At 34.4% G+C, this 14,215-nt stretch overlaps 1 protein-coding gene across 2 annotated transcripts; it reads right to left on the bottom strand.

Moving 5' to 3' along the window:
• Nucleotides 1–460: 460 nt before the first annotated feature.
• Nucleotides 461–3,693, bottom strand: LOC142527178 (transcription factor bHLH130-like). Of its 2 annotated transcripts, XM_075631905.1 has the most exons (6): nt 2,964–3,691; nt 2,091–2,407; nt 1,835–2,008; nt 1,509–1,574; nt 968–1,036; nt 461–870 (listed from the first exon to the last, which is right to left on the bottom strand). In XM_075631905.1, exons 1-6 carry the CDS (start codon nt 3,391–3,393, stop codon nt 823–825), a joined length of 1,104 nt encoding a protein of 367 aa, XP_075488020.1. In that variant the 5' UTR covers nt 3,394–3,691; the 3' UTR covers nt 461–822. The 2 variants fall into 2 exon arrangements, with proteins under 2 accessions (XP_075488020.1, XP_075488021.1); XM_075631906.1 differs by lacking the exons at nt 461–870; nt 968–1,036 and adding an exon at nt 1,093–1,407 and having other exon boundaries at nt 2,964–3,693.
• Between the last annotated feature and the right edge of the window lie 10,522 nt (nt 3,694–14,215).

Here is a 14,215-nt window from a genome sequence, read left to right as displayed (position 1 = left end):
CCTGCCTAGGCGACCTAGGCGTTGGGCTGTCGCCCGACAAACGCCTAGCGAATTTTAGGCCTAGGCGCTAGACGCCAGCCTGACTAACTCATATCGAATTTTATAACCTTGTGTCATGGTAGAAAGAAAGCTAATATAAATTTATTATACTAAGTGTTTAGTAAAATCGATTATACTAAGAATATGTTTGTACTTCATATTATGTGGAAAAAATAGTAATAAATATTTAGACATACATATATATATATATACACACACACACGTATATATAAACATATTGATTGGAGAATATATACAAGATTAAAATTAAAATATTTCTTTAAAGTGACATATAAATAGTTAACCTTGATTGATAACTAATTTTGTTTTAAATCGAACTGTGGACATTTATAATGTATGTATGTGTGTGTGTGTGTGTGTGTGTGTATATATATATAAATGAGGAAAATAATACAAAAAATAACTAAATTAACTCACTCTCGTTTATATAATTTGTTTCACTTTCCATCATTTAGAAAACCACTTAATTGGTTGCTAACTATTATTTCTTAGAACCGAAATATCCGACACATAATATACACAATCATAGTGTATCTGCGAACCAATTCAAGTTCCCATATAGTAGTCTTGCAAATTCCACAATTTACCTGGTTAAATTAAACACACAGTCACATATATGCTCGTATTCTCAGCAGAATATTGCAACCAGAGCGCGTGGGGTAGCTATGAATCGACATCATCGTTATGTTCTTGTCCAGCACCGTTGCATTAGTTACGCATTCTTATCAAAAAAGACGACTAAGTCGCTGTAGTATTTGTCGCTTACGTTCCTCGTGAACAGATGCACCTCGCCCTCGTATCCGTGAGTGTCTACAAAATGATGGATGAGATGAAAAGAAAATTATGGATGAGACATTTCATGTGAAACGGTGACATTTGATTGAAAGGGATTTATTTGTTTTCTTACCTTGACTTGTTTTTGCAAGTCTTTAATGTACTCAACTGCCAGGTCTAGCATATCCGATGTATTTGTTTGCTGCCAATCAACAACATTACAAACAAAAATTAAGAAAAAAAGAACGGAAAGGAAGTTTAATCTGAAAAGGAAATCAATAAAATCAAATTTTGTTTAATACGACCAACAGAAATTTAACCATTTTCATCAAATTCTAAGTTCGACAAATTTTCGGACGAAATCTGATCACCAATATGCAGATTTGTCCATGCTATACGGATTGATATGCATCTTTCAAGCACGGACAAATCCCTGCACTTGGATACCCAACACATTGCATCCGACCCCGTAGACATATAGGGGTGATTCAGGAGTATCGGGGTATCAGGCGAAGATCAGCTGGTGCACGCACATCTGCCACACATAAGCAGCACTTGACTGTGGTTGTGTCACTGTTAAATATTCAGGAAATGTCACCCCTTACAAGATGTGCACACGACGAGGTTTTGCTAGTGTATTTCCAACAAACGGGACTACGATATTTAATAAGTACCTTGTCCATATTTGGGAAAAGATCTTGCAGCTTCTTCATTTTTTCACTTATTCTGGTCCGTCTCATCTACAAAAACAGGAAAAATATGTTTTCACCATCAAAATCTTGACGAGTTTTACATCTAATCTTTAGAAAATCTTGATGATTTATGTCAGAGAGCAACAAATGCTTGCACTGTATGTGTATATGGTATGATAATTCAACCCGAACACTTAGGCTATTGTATGATTTAAAATATTGTATAGTTATTGATAGAAAATATCTTCTAATGGCTTGGAAGGTTGTAATGAAAAGCTCGATTCTATATCATACAAAAGGATATTTACCCGTTCGGCTATACTTCTTGGATGAGTGGCAAAACCTCGTTTGGCCCGGATTTGACAAGGGACGGTGTCTTGTTGAAAGTGCAAGAACTTTTGCATTTCGGCCGTACTAGTAGATGTATTTGGCAAGCTCAAATGATGAACTAAACCTGGAGACTTTTTCCTAGTTTCCTCATTCTGTTTTAAAAAAATGACAATCAGAATACAATAAAACCACACAAAAAAAGTGAAGGGAATGGAAAGCAGACAAAATTTCGACCTGATTTTCCAATCCATTGAAACTAGAGAACATCTTCAAATCACCATCTCGAGTTCTTTTCAAGCCATTGAAAGAGGAATCGTTCCACGGCTCGTATTCTCTGCTGTCAATAATGTGAGAACTATGTCCCGACTGCTTGTCCTCGGAGCTACGTGCGACTATACTCTCATTGCAGTTCTCTGGTATGGTGGGCATGAATCTTGAGGTTGAAGATGGGGAGGATGAAAAGTTGATTTGATTGTTCACACCTCTTGACGAATTGGGTTCTGCGTGATATTGCACTCTGTAATTTCCCACCCCTCCCATTGAACCTAATCCTGAGGTGAAAACACATGTTTTAGCCAGTGTTAGTACACACAACTTATGCCTATTTTGAATATTATGAACTAATACACAGGGCAGCAACTATACATGAAAAATAAAAACATTTCCATGTGAAATGTGATCTATCACCCCTTGTACCGATTCCCACCAAACTCCCGTCTGCTTGAAACAGGAATCTTGAGTTTCTCAGTCAAGGAATCCAGTTGGTAATACTTGAACAAGATAATTTTAAACGTAGAACCAATCTGTGGCGGAGCCAGTAGGTCATCCTCCAAGTTCTAAATTTTCTTGTCCTAATTGACTTCCGGCAACGAATGACAAAGTGAAAAAACAAGCACAAATCATGAATTGCTCGAAAATAGTATTGCCTATTCTGGTTCTCACATGGGTTCATTGTATATCCTGAGATACAGAATAAAAAATTAGTAGCATAATTATGTAAAACAGAGTAGTAACAATGAACAAAACAAGCAAATCCAGCGAGAAGTGCACCAAAGAAAAAACGTTAAAGAAAAATACAACCTCAAGAAAATGAATTAACAAACCTACCAGAGAAAAATCCAGCAGGAGAACTCGTTTGCCTAGCAAGATTTGAGCCATTATTATTCACCTTATGAGCTTGAGTCTCCATTCCCACAGAATAAGATCCCACATAGCCCAAATCCCCGCCAATCTCCTGCTTCATCGAACGCCCGTTATCCATGAAAGCAGAAAAGAGAGATTCAGAATCATCCCCAGTACCACTGTTATTGTCCGCAGTGGATTCCAGAAGGGTCGCGAGAAACGAACCCGGAGCAGTTCGATACCTCGCTAACCCACAACACTGCTCTGGATTTTGCTGATTCCCAAACAAATCGGACACCATCGATTCTTTGCTCCTCAAGAATTCTCCCTCGGCTGAAATATTCTTGATACCGCTGCTGTTGTTCGGGAAAAGAAAGCTACTGCTACTGGTACTGCCACTGCGGTTTCTGCTCATGTTTATTGGGCTTATTATAACAAGTACAGAATCACCAAGTCAACGTTAATGGCGGCTTCAAGATCGGGTAGCTCGAGAGATTGGAAGCTTTGGGTTGAGTACTGAAGCATCAAAATAGAAACCTTTCCCTTATCTTTATTTCAGTTAATTTCTCGAAGGAGAAAGAAACATGGCGGAATTCGAGGGGGGGACGGCGTGTTAAATTTCTACAAGAATCTACAGTGAAAAAAGGCTGTTTCTTGCTATTTTTGCAAATCCACAAACAGCGCCAGAAAAGGCAAAGGGTATCAGATTTGCTCCAACTTTACTGATCTCTATTTAGTATTTATGGACTCCATTTGCCGGTAGCTTCGAATCTACATGTGGGCACTGTTTCCACATTATTTAGATGGATAAGATTTACACACATACATAATTTTAAAAAAATTAGTAGATCCATGTATGTGTGGTTAAATTTGAACTCTTAATTCTATCACGTAGGTAGTGCCCTAGATGTAGAATAGAATCAACTCCATTTGCCTCACACTGCTACCCTTTGGCTTTTGGGTTTATCTTTTTCACAAATCCATTGATGACGTTTTAATTAATGATATTATTTATAGAAAATTTTAAATTAATATGTTATCACCTCAGCATCATTTATTTGGTATCCATTTAGATTTACCTCATAACCTTTATCCTTTTTAATTCTTTTGAGTGTATAAAAACATAAGATACTATTTTTAATCTTACCCATTATTAGTACCAGACACACAATACATGCATGCACGTATATTAAAATTTTGGTGTTAAATGATTTTTCAGAAACAATAGATTTTAAATAAATTACACATCAATTCATCTATTACTATATAGTAAACGTGAGGTAGACAATAACTTCAAATTACATATACAGCTTACAAAAACTAACACTCATTTTCTTTGTTAATGGTAAAGAGGTCAAAATCATAATTCTTTAATCCTTATCTTGATTTTTTAAAAAAAAAATTATTATCTTCTTGTAACAACCAAATATATAATTTTTATGATTTGGCTTTTGTTAAGGGGCTATTAGATTTTTTTTAGTAAGTCTTTTGTGAGATAGTCTCATGAATCTTTATTTGTGAGATGGATCAACGTTATCGATATTCACAATAAAATTAATACTCTTAGCATAAAAAGTAATATTTTTTAACGGATGACCCAAATAAAATATCTGTCTCACAAAATACGACATGTGAGACCGTCTCACACAAATTTTTGTCTTTTTTTCGATATGATCACATGAATCTAAATTTTATTATTTGATTGCAAAATGATATAAATATGTCTTCCAATAATAATATGTTCGAAGGATAATATCTAATTAAAAATAAGGAGACAATATCTATTAAGACTCAAATATTTTTTATTTTTCATATCAATTGGAATTATAAGCCAATGAATAAAAATTTGAAAGTAAATATATTTTAAAATAAAAATACGTAACATAAATTCAACACATAATATTTTCAGAATCACTGATTTAAATCTACCAAACTGGAAAAGACAATCTCCATTTGCTGATCGGATATTTCTACGGTGTAATTAATTATATAATCGGCCAATTAACAATATCAGATTTATTCTTTTAATTTTGAAGAAATTTTATCAACAAATCAACTTTTTCAGATAATGTTCACGGTATACAAGCAAAAATATTATGATCGTTCAATGTCAGTATCGCAAACATTTATTGTTGCATACTATTTTTGAAATACACGAATAATACGTGGAATCTAGTATTATTTTGTTAGTAATCAATCATCTATAAAATGCTGGATTATAATTGTTCAAATCTCAACGTCATAAATTATCTATAAAAGGTTATTTCAAGATTTACCGAGCACTCTAAACTCTCGATCAATTTACAATCTATTATTTTTTCAAAGATTTAAAGTTTTGTTGAAAACATTCTAACACATACTTAAGAGATATATCAAATATTTTCAATGATGCTTTGCGTTGAATTTACACTCAAAATTTGTTTCAAGTTTTACATCTTATATTGATGTGAGTTTTGAAACTAACATAAAAAGTCTTTGTACTTGGAAATTTTGTAGATTTCCTTTAGAAATTTTGAGATTGCGAAAAATCATAAATATTTTTAATTATATCTGTATAACTGATTTTTCACTGATGATGAGAGTGACTGAGGTGGAAAACTAATAGATAATAAAAAAAATTATTTTCGCCACTAGTTTCAAGTTGCAAGAAGTTGATATAATTAAATTTTTTAAAAGAAGAAAATAATTTTGGAGAATTTTAAAACATATATACATGTTTGATTCATACAAGTGAAAAAAAAACATATTATTTTAAATGATTGAATTTTGAAATTTAATTGCAATTTTATATATTATTTAAGAAAAGATATTATAACTTTATGCATAAAAATAAGGAAAAAAAATAAGATGCGATATTTGGAGGGGAAAAAAAGGTACTTTAGGAAATCAACATTTTGTGACCAAAGGTATTTATTAAATGACATACATTTTGTATGATGTGAGAACATGTTATCGTTATTTTTCGATGTGTTATGGATAAATTATCATACTAACACAATATTACGTAAATCACGTTATTCTAGTAAACCAAACTACAAGTCAAGTGTGACAATCTTGCTCAATAATATCTTGGTAAAGAGAATTGAACTCTTGAATATTGGCTAAACGTCCACTTGTTCTATTGTGGGGACCCGGACGCTAATCAGTTCTTAATCGTCATCAGGATCAATTTATTAATCAAGTAATTAGGGTCATAAATTTTTTTCTTTTAATGCGGAATGTAGTGAAATCAAACTAATATACAACTCAGTATAAACTAAAGTACAAGTCCTGTACCGTCTACAAATCAGTAAAAACTAAGATTCAACATCTAATTATCAAGTGCCAAAACCCTATATACATCAAAGTCCGAAGTCTCCACTCTATCACGATCTCTCCTCATCTCCTGGACCCTGATCCTGTCCCACCTGTTGTCATGTACACATACAAACAAGACAACAGCCGGATAATTCCGGTGAGAATATAATCCCAGTATAAATCAACGAAACATGCAATCATATAAACAAATATAAAGCATGTAACAGATAACAGCAATATGTATCAAAATCTGAAACATAATCAATATCAGACTGTCGACAATACTCGTAACTCTACAATTCAGACTAGACTCAATCCTAATCTAGAGATCCCGGTTTCCAGAAGTTGGCATTCCCATATCGACCAACAGTAATAGAAAAGACTCCAGTTCTATCCACGTCGATAGGGTATCGATCACCATTAATAGAAGAAGCTCTGATTCTATCCACATCGATATAGTATCGATCACCAGTAATAGAAGAAACTCCAATTCTATCCACATCGATATGATATCGATCATCAGTAATAGAAGAAGCCACATTTCTATCCACATCGATAGCCAATCATCCGGTGACAGACTTTGGCAATATCGCCAATACACTATCTTGTGACATCGTGCAATGTGCCCGTGGCGATCCCGCCACTATCAGGCACTTCTGTCACAAGATTACTCGTCTAATACCTGCTATCTATAAATCAAGAGAACAAGTACCTCAATCAAATCAATGCAAATATCGATGCAATAAAGTAAAGTATGTGATTTAGGGAAACTCAAGTCTAAACCGACTCAAATCGATCTTCCAATACCACATTGACTTATACCTTTCGTTCGTGGATTCGGTCTGAAATTCAAACTCTGTCAATCCCTCGATCTGGCAATGGCAATATCAATAATATCATATTAATATACCGCTCAAACCAATTCCAATCTGATCAATAATTCAAAATCAACGGTATAACCGCACAATCCCGATATCCCGGTCAATATAACATCACCAGATAATAATTCCCTCAACTAATAACCGATACCAATACAATCTGATATCATATCTCAGTCAATTAACTTCAGAAATCATAATCATTCCATAATCAGTCCGTTTCTTAATCTGACTTCGATTCTATGATGTTTAACATGTCCACAACATCATATATGAATTCCATGCAATTCTGACAATATCATAATTTCAAAACATGTCAAAACGTAGTAAAAATTACGTCCAGTTGTAGCCTGCATTGATATGAACACAGTACCGAAGTCAGATTCAAAATCAGACGGACGGATTTTACATAATCGCGATCCTAAGATTCAAGGACAATTTTTCCCCAAAGTTTCCCCTTCGATTTCTCGTTTTCTGAAGTTTACGTATTTGCTTATATATATATATATATATATACGTAACATGCATCAAGGCAAATGGCTCACTCTACGTGCAACACGTCTCGCGCATATGCGCGACATCTACCGGCGCATATGCGCGAAGTACTCAAATTTCTGCCCAACTCTCTGCCACCCTCGCGCACATGCGCGGGTTCAGGTCGCCCATATGCGCGAGGTCCTCTGGACATTTCGCGCATATGCGCCCGGCTGGTCACGCATATGCGCGAGAGCTCATCCTCGCACATACATCTTTTTACGCGTTATCTCAAATCGGGTCTCGGTTAATCCTTTCATAATCACATAAAATTGTAAATAAATCATCGTTAATTACAGTGATTAATTCTCGGGCATTACATCTATGGATTCGAACACCTTTTGACAAATGACACACATTATTTATCAATGGTATAGATGACATCAAAGGAAATAAAATCTGAATCTTTTTAGTTTTTTTTATCATCAAATATACTTTTTAAAACTTTGTTACAAGATAATAGATTTTTAAAAGGAAGATCAAATAAAAGTCAGAGAAAAAAAAAGACTATAACCGAAGGACTAATTAATTTAATCTGAAGTTGATTTGAAATTATAAATGTGAATCTTATTTTATTTTTTATTTAGAGTAATACTGCCAATAATACACTTTTTTTTTCAACATATATAGTGCATATATTGTATGTTAAAATAACGAAAATACAGCAACTTACAGCTGTGAAATGCTTGAATTTAGTGTCGGTCGCACCCAATTTTAGGACAGAATTTGTTGCTTGCTAATATTATTGTCTGAGATTCCATTAATTGTGGGTTTTTTTAATGAAATAATCATTTGACATAGAATTATTTTAAGTTTATAGAGGTACTTGACTCTAGCTTTTTCACATTATATTAATACTATTTTTTTTTTATAAAATTATTGTTTGCAGTCGTGGCTAACCTTCATCCACTTGTTAATTATTTTTTAATAAAGCATGTAAATAATTGTAACGTTCAAAAAGTCAATGTGATATAATATTTTTTTTGGATTTCATAAAATTTATGGAGAGGGCTTGCTGATGGGAGACCAAAAAAAAATTCGTATTGAAATAAACGTTAAATTTCAAATTTGATGTGATTGCTTGTACGTATATACGTTATATGATCTTAATTTTATTAATATTTTAGGATTATATTTTTATGTCATAATTTAAATTAAAATTTTGTTGAAAATGTTATCTCAAATTCGTAAAAAACTTGGAGGAAGGTTGCCACTTGCCATGCTTTTGTTCATCAATCCTTGCTGTAAGTTAATTAGAGCAATCCAAATTGAAGCATATATGCATTGAAAAAGTCTTGGCTCACATGATAATTGACAAGTGGCATATTAATTTCACAATTAATTTTCCGACCGCTATGCATTTTAGGTTAGGGTTGAAACTGATTTATGTTACAGGAACGTAGAAATGAGCAGTGTTCGAAAAAGCACGATTAGGCATCGGTTAAGCACGATTAAGCGTGGAGCGTGGTAAAAAAGCTCCGTTTTGGAGGAAAGTAGGGAAAAATCGATCAATTACTGTAAGATCCAGGAATTTAATTTATGTAACCTGAATACATGCAATTTAGAATTTTTATTTAAAATTATGTGTTTAATTATTTTTGTGCATTTTATGCATATTCATGCATTATAGGATTTATCTCATGAAATTTTAAAAGTTCGTGCATTAGGGTTTCTAGATGCGTTTCGCTCTCGAACGAGGAACGAAGACCGGAGAATTATCATGAAAATTATTTTTATTGTATTTATACGATTAATTTTTATTAATTAATATAAGATGTTTTAAAGGTATTGTTCAAGAAATGAGTCTTGTTGGGTATTTTTACCGATATGATTTTATTTTTATATGGTACACAAATTTTATCGAATTGGTGGACTTTTTGAGGGTTCGGCTAATATTTTCAAAAACTTTCCAACACGAAATATTTTTCGAGAGTGTGTTTTAATTTAATGAGTCTACCTTTAAGCTTGTTGGGCTAAAAATCCTTTTTTAAACCTCTAATTAACAATTTAGGGCTCATTAGATTATTGTTATCTATTTAAATAATGCTAAACACCCTTTTAAACCTAAACCTAAAAGCTAGTCAGCCCACAACCCTCCTTTTTCAGAAAATTCTCTCGGTTTCCTTCATCAGCAACCTCTAGGTGCCTCGATTTTCACTTTGTTCTTGCAAAGAAAATTCCCCAGCGCCCTCCCGACTTCCATTCTTCATCGTTCTTGCGTAGGAATCATCAAAGGCAAGCATTGTATTATTCTTTACGCATCATACACGTTTTATAAGCCGTTGAATGTGTTCTTGCTCTAAAAATTTCGATCCAGCCTTGTACCGAAGCTTTTTTTTTCTTTGTTTATGTTTTTGCATTCCATAATTGTTGCTCACGTTTTTTTTTGAATTGAGGTGAAGGGGTTGCGGCTTAGGGCTGTTCAGAGGCTGATAGTGGTGTCACGATGGGTTCTTGGGGTGATAACTGTTCGGGGTTGCTGTAGGAGGAGAGATCGAGAGGTTGTTCTTGGTTTTTTTGCTCGATTGGGGTTGTGGTTCTGGTTTGGGGTGGAACGGGTGGTACGAGGGCTGGAGCAAGGCCTGGACCAGACCCAGTCACGGCCCTAGTAGGGCCAACCGCCGTTGGGACCACCGATGGGCTGGCTGCACGCCTTGAAGAGTGAGGTTCGGGTGGTGTGGTGTTGGGGTTTTAGCGATCGTGGCTCGTGGAGGCTGCATGGGGCTGTGATCGTGGCTCATGTAGGTCCAGTAGGGGCTGGTATAGGTGTAAGGTAGACTGGTCCATGGCTAGTACCGTCGGATTAGCTAGGGTAGTGAGTGTTGGGAAAATGAGTGTAATAGGGTGCAAAATTATGAAGGGCCGAGGTTTGTGCCATTTTCTGGAATATCAGCCAAAGGGTTTTGGGCCTGATGTTACAGTTTTAGGAGCCTTATAGTGTTTGTAAAGTGTGATAAAAAGTTGGGAAAATTTTGGTTGTGTTTCGAGTCGATTCGGGTTAAAACCGAGACCCCGGTCCATGTTTTAAAACGAATCAGTTAAGTTATGAAATGAGCTCGAGTTTACATCTAAGAATGCTTTTAAATATGTTTTGGGATATTTTAAGGAGTTTGGTTAGCTTCGGGTCAATTTTAGAGGTCCAGAGGTAAAACGGTAATTTTTGGGTTTTCCGGGGCAAAATGATCATTTTGCACCCGGAGTGAGATTTTGGTACTGGCAGCGCCCTTAGCACAAATTTATGATATTTTAAATGTCTATGCATCATGTTCATGATTTTTATGGAATTACGATAACTACGTTGCATGCTTGGTTTAAAGGAAAAGTTACGTATATGCATGTTTTTATTAACTGGTGAATATGATGATATTTTTGAATGATGTAAATTGGTTGTGACTGACGATGTATATGTATACGATGATATGAGATATGATGAGCTGAGGCCAAGGCTCAGTGGACGGGTATTGTTGTCGCTGATGTCCCCACCGCCTGATACCGTGGTTATACGTAGATGGATCCATCGATATAGCTGATACGATAGAGCTGATACGAAAGTCACAACTAATGAACTGAATTCAATTAAAAATAAAATGTATTCGTATACGATGACATGAGATGACATGCTTTGACACGATATGATTTTACACGACACGTTTATGTTATGCTTTTAAGTTCAATAAAGATATGTTATGATATTTTTCACTGTTGTGTGCCATGTATGTGTACTTGTTATTCCTAGTACAGGTGTGTTGAGTCTTTAGACTCACTAAGCATGTGTGATGCAGGTGAGCTTGTTGCTGAGGAGACTGGAGGTGCCGAACTCTGAGTAGGCAGCCCTGATGCGGTGACACGACCCGAGAACCCCATGTTTTTCCACATTTGATTTATGAGTTTTGAGAGGAGTCAAACATTATATACGTTGATGATATTACGTTTTTTGTACTCGTTTATGTTTACATTCGAACTTGGATGATGTTGGTTATTTTTAAACTGCGCTATTTTTATTGTCAAATAATATGATTATTTTAAATGTTATTTTGTGAATACGAGCTTTAAAAAAAAAATTCCGCACTTTTAAAATGAGTAGACGTTACAATTACACTTTGACCAGATTATGCGTGATTAAGCGTTTCTAACTAAATTTTTATACATTTTTATTAAAAAATTTGATGGTATATTTTTTTATTTTAAAATAATAAATTAGGTTTATAATTTAGATGTTTAATTTTTTATTTTAATTATGATTAAGCGTGAGTGACAATGATTTTACCAATATTTAACATTTTTTATTTGGTCTAGTTGAAAAAAAAAAAAAACAATTGTAATTTTGAGAATTTTATGCTTTTATAAAGACGAGAATTCATGCATTAGATTTAAATTTATCATATTTATGCATTAATTCATCTATTTATTGGTCTGAGATAATTACAACTATAGTAAAAATCAGAAACGTTTTTTTACGCTTATGCCTGTATCAATCTTGCTTAAGCCTGAAAAGCTTAGAGATCGACATCAGTGCTTTGAGACTCTTCGCGCATTTTTAGAACCTTAGAAATTAGTTAAGAAAAAATTATTTTCCAAATGACCAAAAATACTTATAATTTTCAAATAACAAGACCTATGATCAAACAATTGAAGGTTTTTTTAATTATTTATCAAAAGTCATGTATGCTATGAGAGCAATCGAAACGTAGAGTGAGAAAATTATTATATTCCCAAAATAAGTGATGTAGCCAAATAGAAGTGTACCTAAATTCGGGAGAATCAGGCGAACACTGAAATGTTGGATTCGGATGCCCAGTTGTCGCTCCTGCGAACTCAAAGAAGAAACGCTTTAATGGATTGTCATCCACGTCACAAACAAAATATTAGAGGCTTCGGAGAGTGCTCGATGTAAAACTACTGACGCTCAAATGCGACTACGCGAAGGGAGTGAAGAATGAAAGAACTCTAGTAGCCAAATGAGAACTTATGAGAGCCCTTTCAAATATGTTGATATACATATTTACAGTGTCTCAAGGGTCTTGAAGCCTAGGAATATGCTCCGAAAGGTTTTCTAGGCTTCGGATTATGAAGAAGATTGATAATCCTCTTGAGAAAGGTATATGTGTGCGACTACAAGAATCATAAGATGAATCATGTATTCTTCTCCTCTATGAAAAATTGCCTAATTTCTGTTTTGCTCGTGGATGAGTTGGTCATATTGTTAAAGTATATGCCCTGTAAGCCAACGATTGACTAAAGAATTTCTTGATTTAGTTGTAATAAACCGTCTTTATTTTAATATAATTTAAATTTCATGGTTTCGTTTTACTTTGTCTGTATACTCATACAATCAACATAGATAAAGACCTTGATTATACTTTAATACAAATGAATCGTACTTCGATCTTAAAACTCATTTTAAACACTATATATTTTAAATTCGTTCCTAGTCGATTTAGCCGCCTAAAAACAAGTCGTTTGAGCTTGAGACCAGCATTTGTGATATTGTGTACGTGTTTCATGATAATGACATAGAGATGTCCAATCATGCAGATGGGTAATCATATGATGATTATACCAAACAACCTCTATCGGAATTTCCAAATGCTTATAATTTATCGAGAAGAAAAGTCTATGGTTATGAATGTACATCATTTGTCCTTATGACTCGAGACAACACAGAGACTCTACATACTAGGATTGTGCTTTGACTCGTTTACCGACTCCGCGGGGGTCACAAGGTGGCGAGGTTAGGTGCAATTGAGATGTGTGTAGGAGCTAGTGCATTGTAGGAAATTCGCCGCTCACCTATGAGTGTGTTTTTGCTAAAGGTATTTGCAATATTTATAAGAATGAATGTATGATAGGAACTGAAGAATTAATGAACGATCTCTATAACTTAAAGTTAAATGATATTCCTTGAACAATATCCAAGCACATATGGAAAAAAAATTTGATGATCCAAATCCAGCACAAATATGGTTTGCTAGATTTGGTCATATTTCCCAAAGAAAGATGCACAAACCGGTGGGAGAAGGTATGTTTGACTTATCAGTCATAAATTCTCTATCTACTCGTGAGTCCTGTCTAAAAAGAAAAAATGACAAAGACTCCCTTTAATGAAAATATGGAACATGCACATGATCAACTGGTTTTGATCTACACGGATATTTGTGGCCCGCTAAGTGTTAGCACAAAATATGAGCAATTCTACTTCGTTATCTTTACTAATGACTTTTCGAGGTATGTGTATGTCTATTTAATAAGACACAAATCTGAAACATTTGAAAAGTTCAAAGAATTCAGATCAGAAGAGGAAAAACAATTAGAAACGAGTATTAAGACACTTCGATCTGATCGAGGTGGAGAACACTTGTGTATTGAATTCTTGGATTATCTAAAAGAGAATGAGATTCTCTCACGGTGGACTCCAATAGAAAAATCACGTACAATTGAATGGTGTTTCTGAACATCATTATTGAACTTTGATTAGGGGTGTCAAAATGCAACACGACCCGTCAACCCGACACGACCCAACACGAAAAA

Source organism: Primulina tabacum, chromosome 15 (genome assembly GCF_025594145.1).
Source record: "Primulina tabacum isolate GXHZ01 chromosome 15, ASM2559414v2, whole genome shotgun sequence".
Taxonomy (NCBI): Eukaryota; Viridiplantae; Streptophyta; class Magnoliopsida; order Lamiales; family Gesneriaceae; genus Primulina; species Primulina tabacum.
Note: the sequence above shows the minus strand (reverse complement) of the source record. Positions and strands in the feature narration are given on the sequence as shown.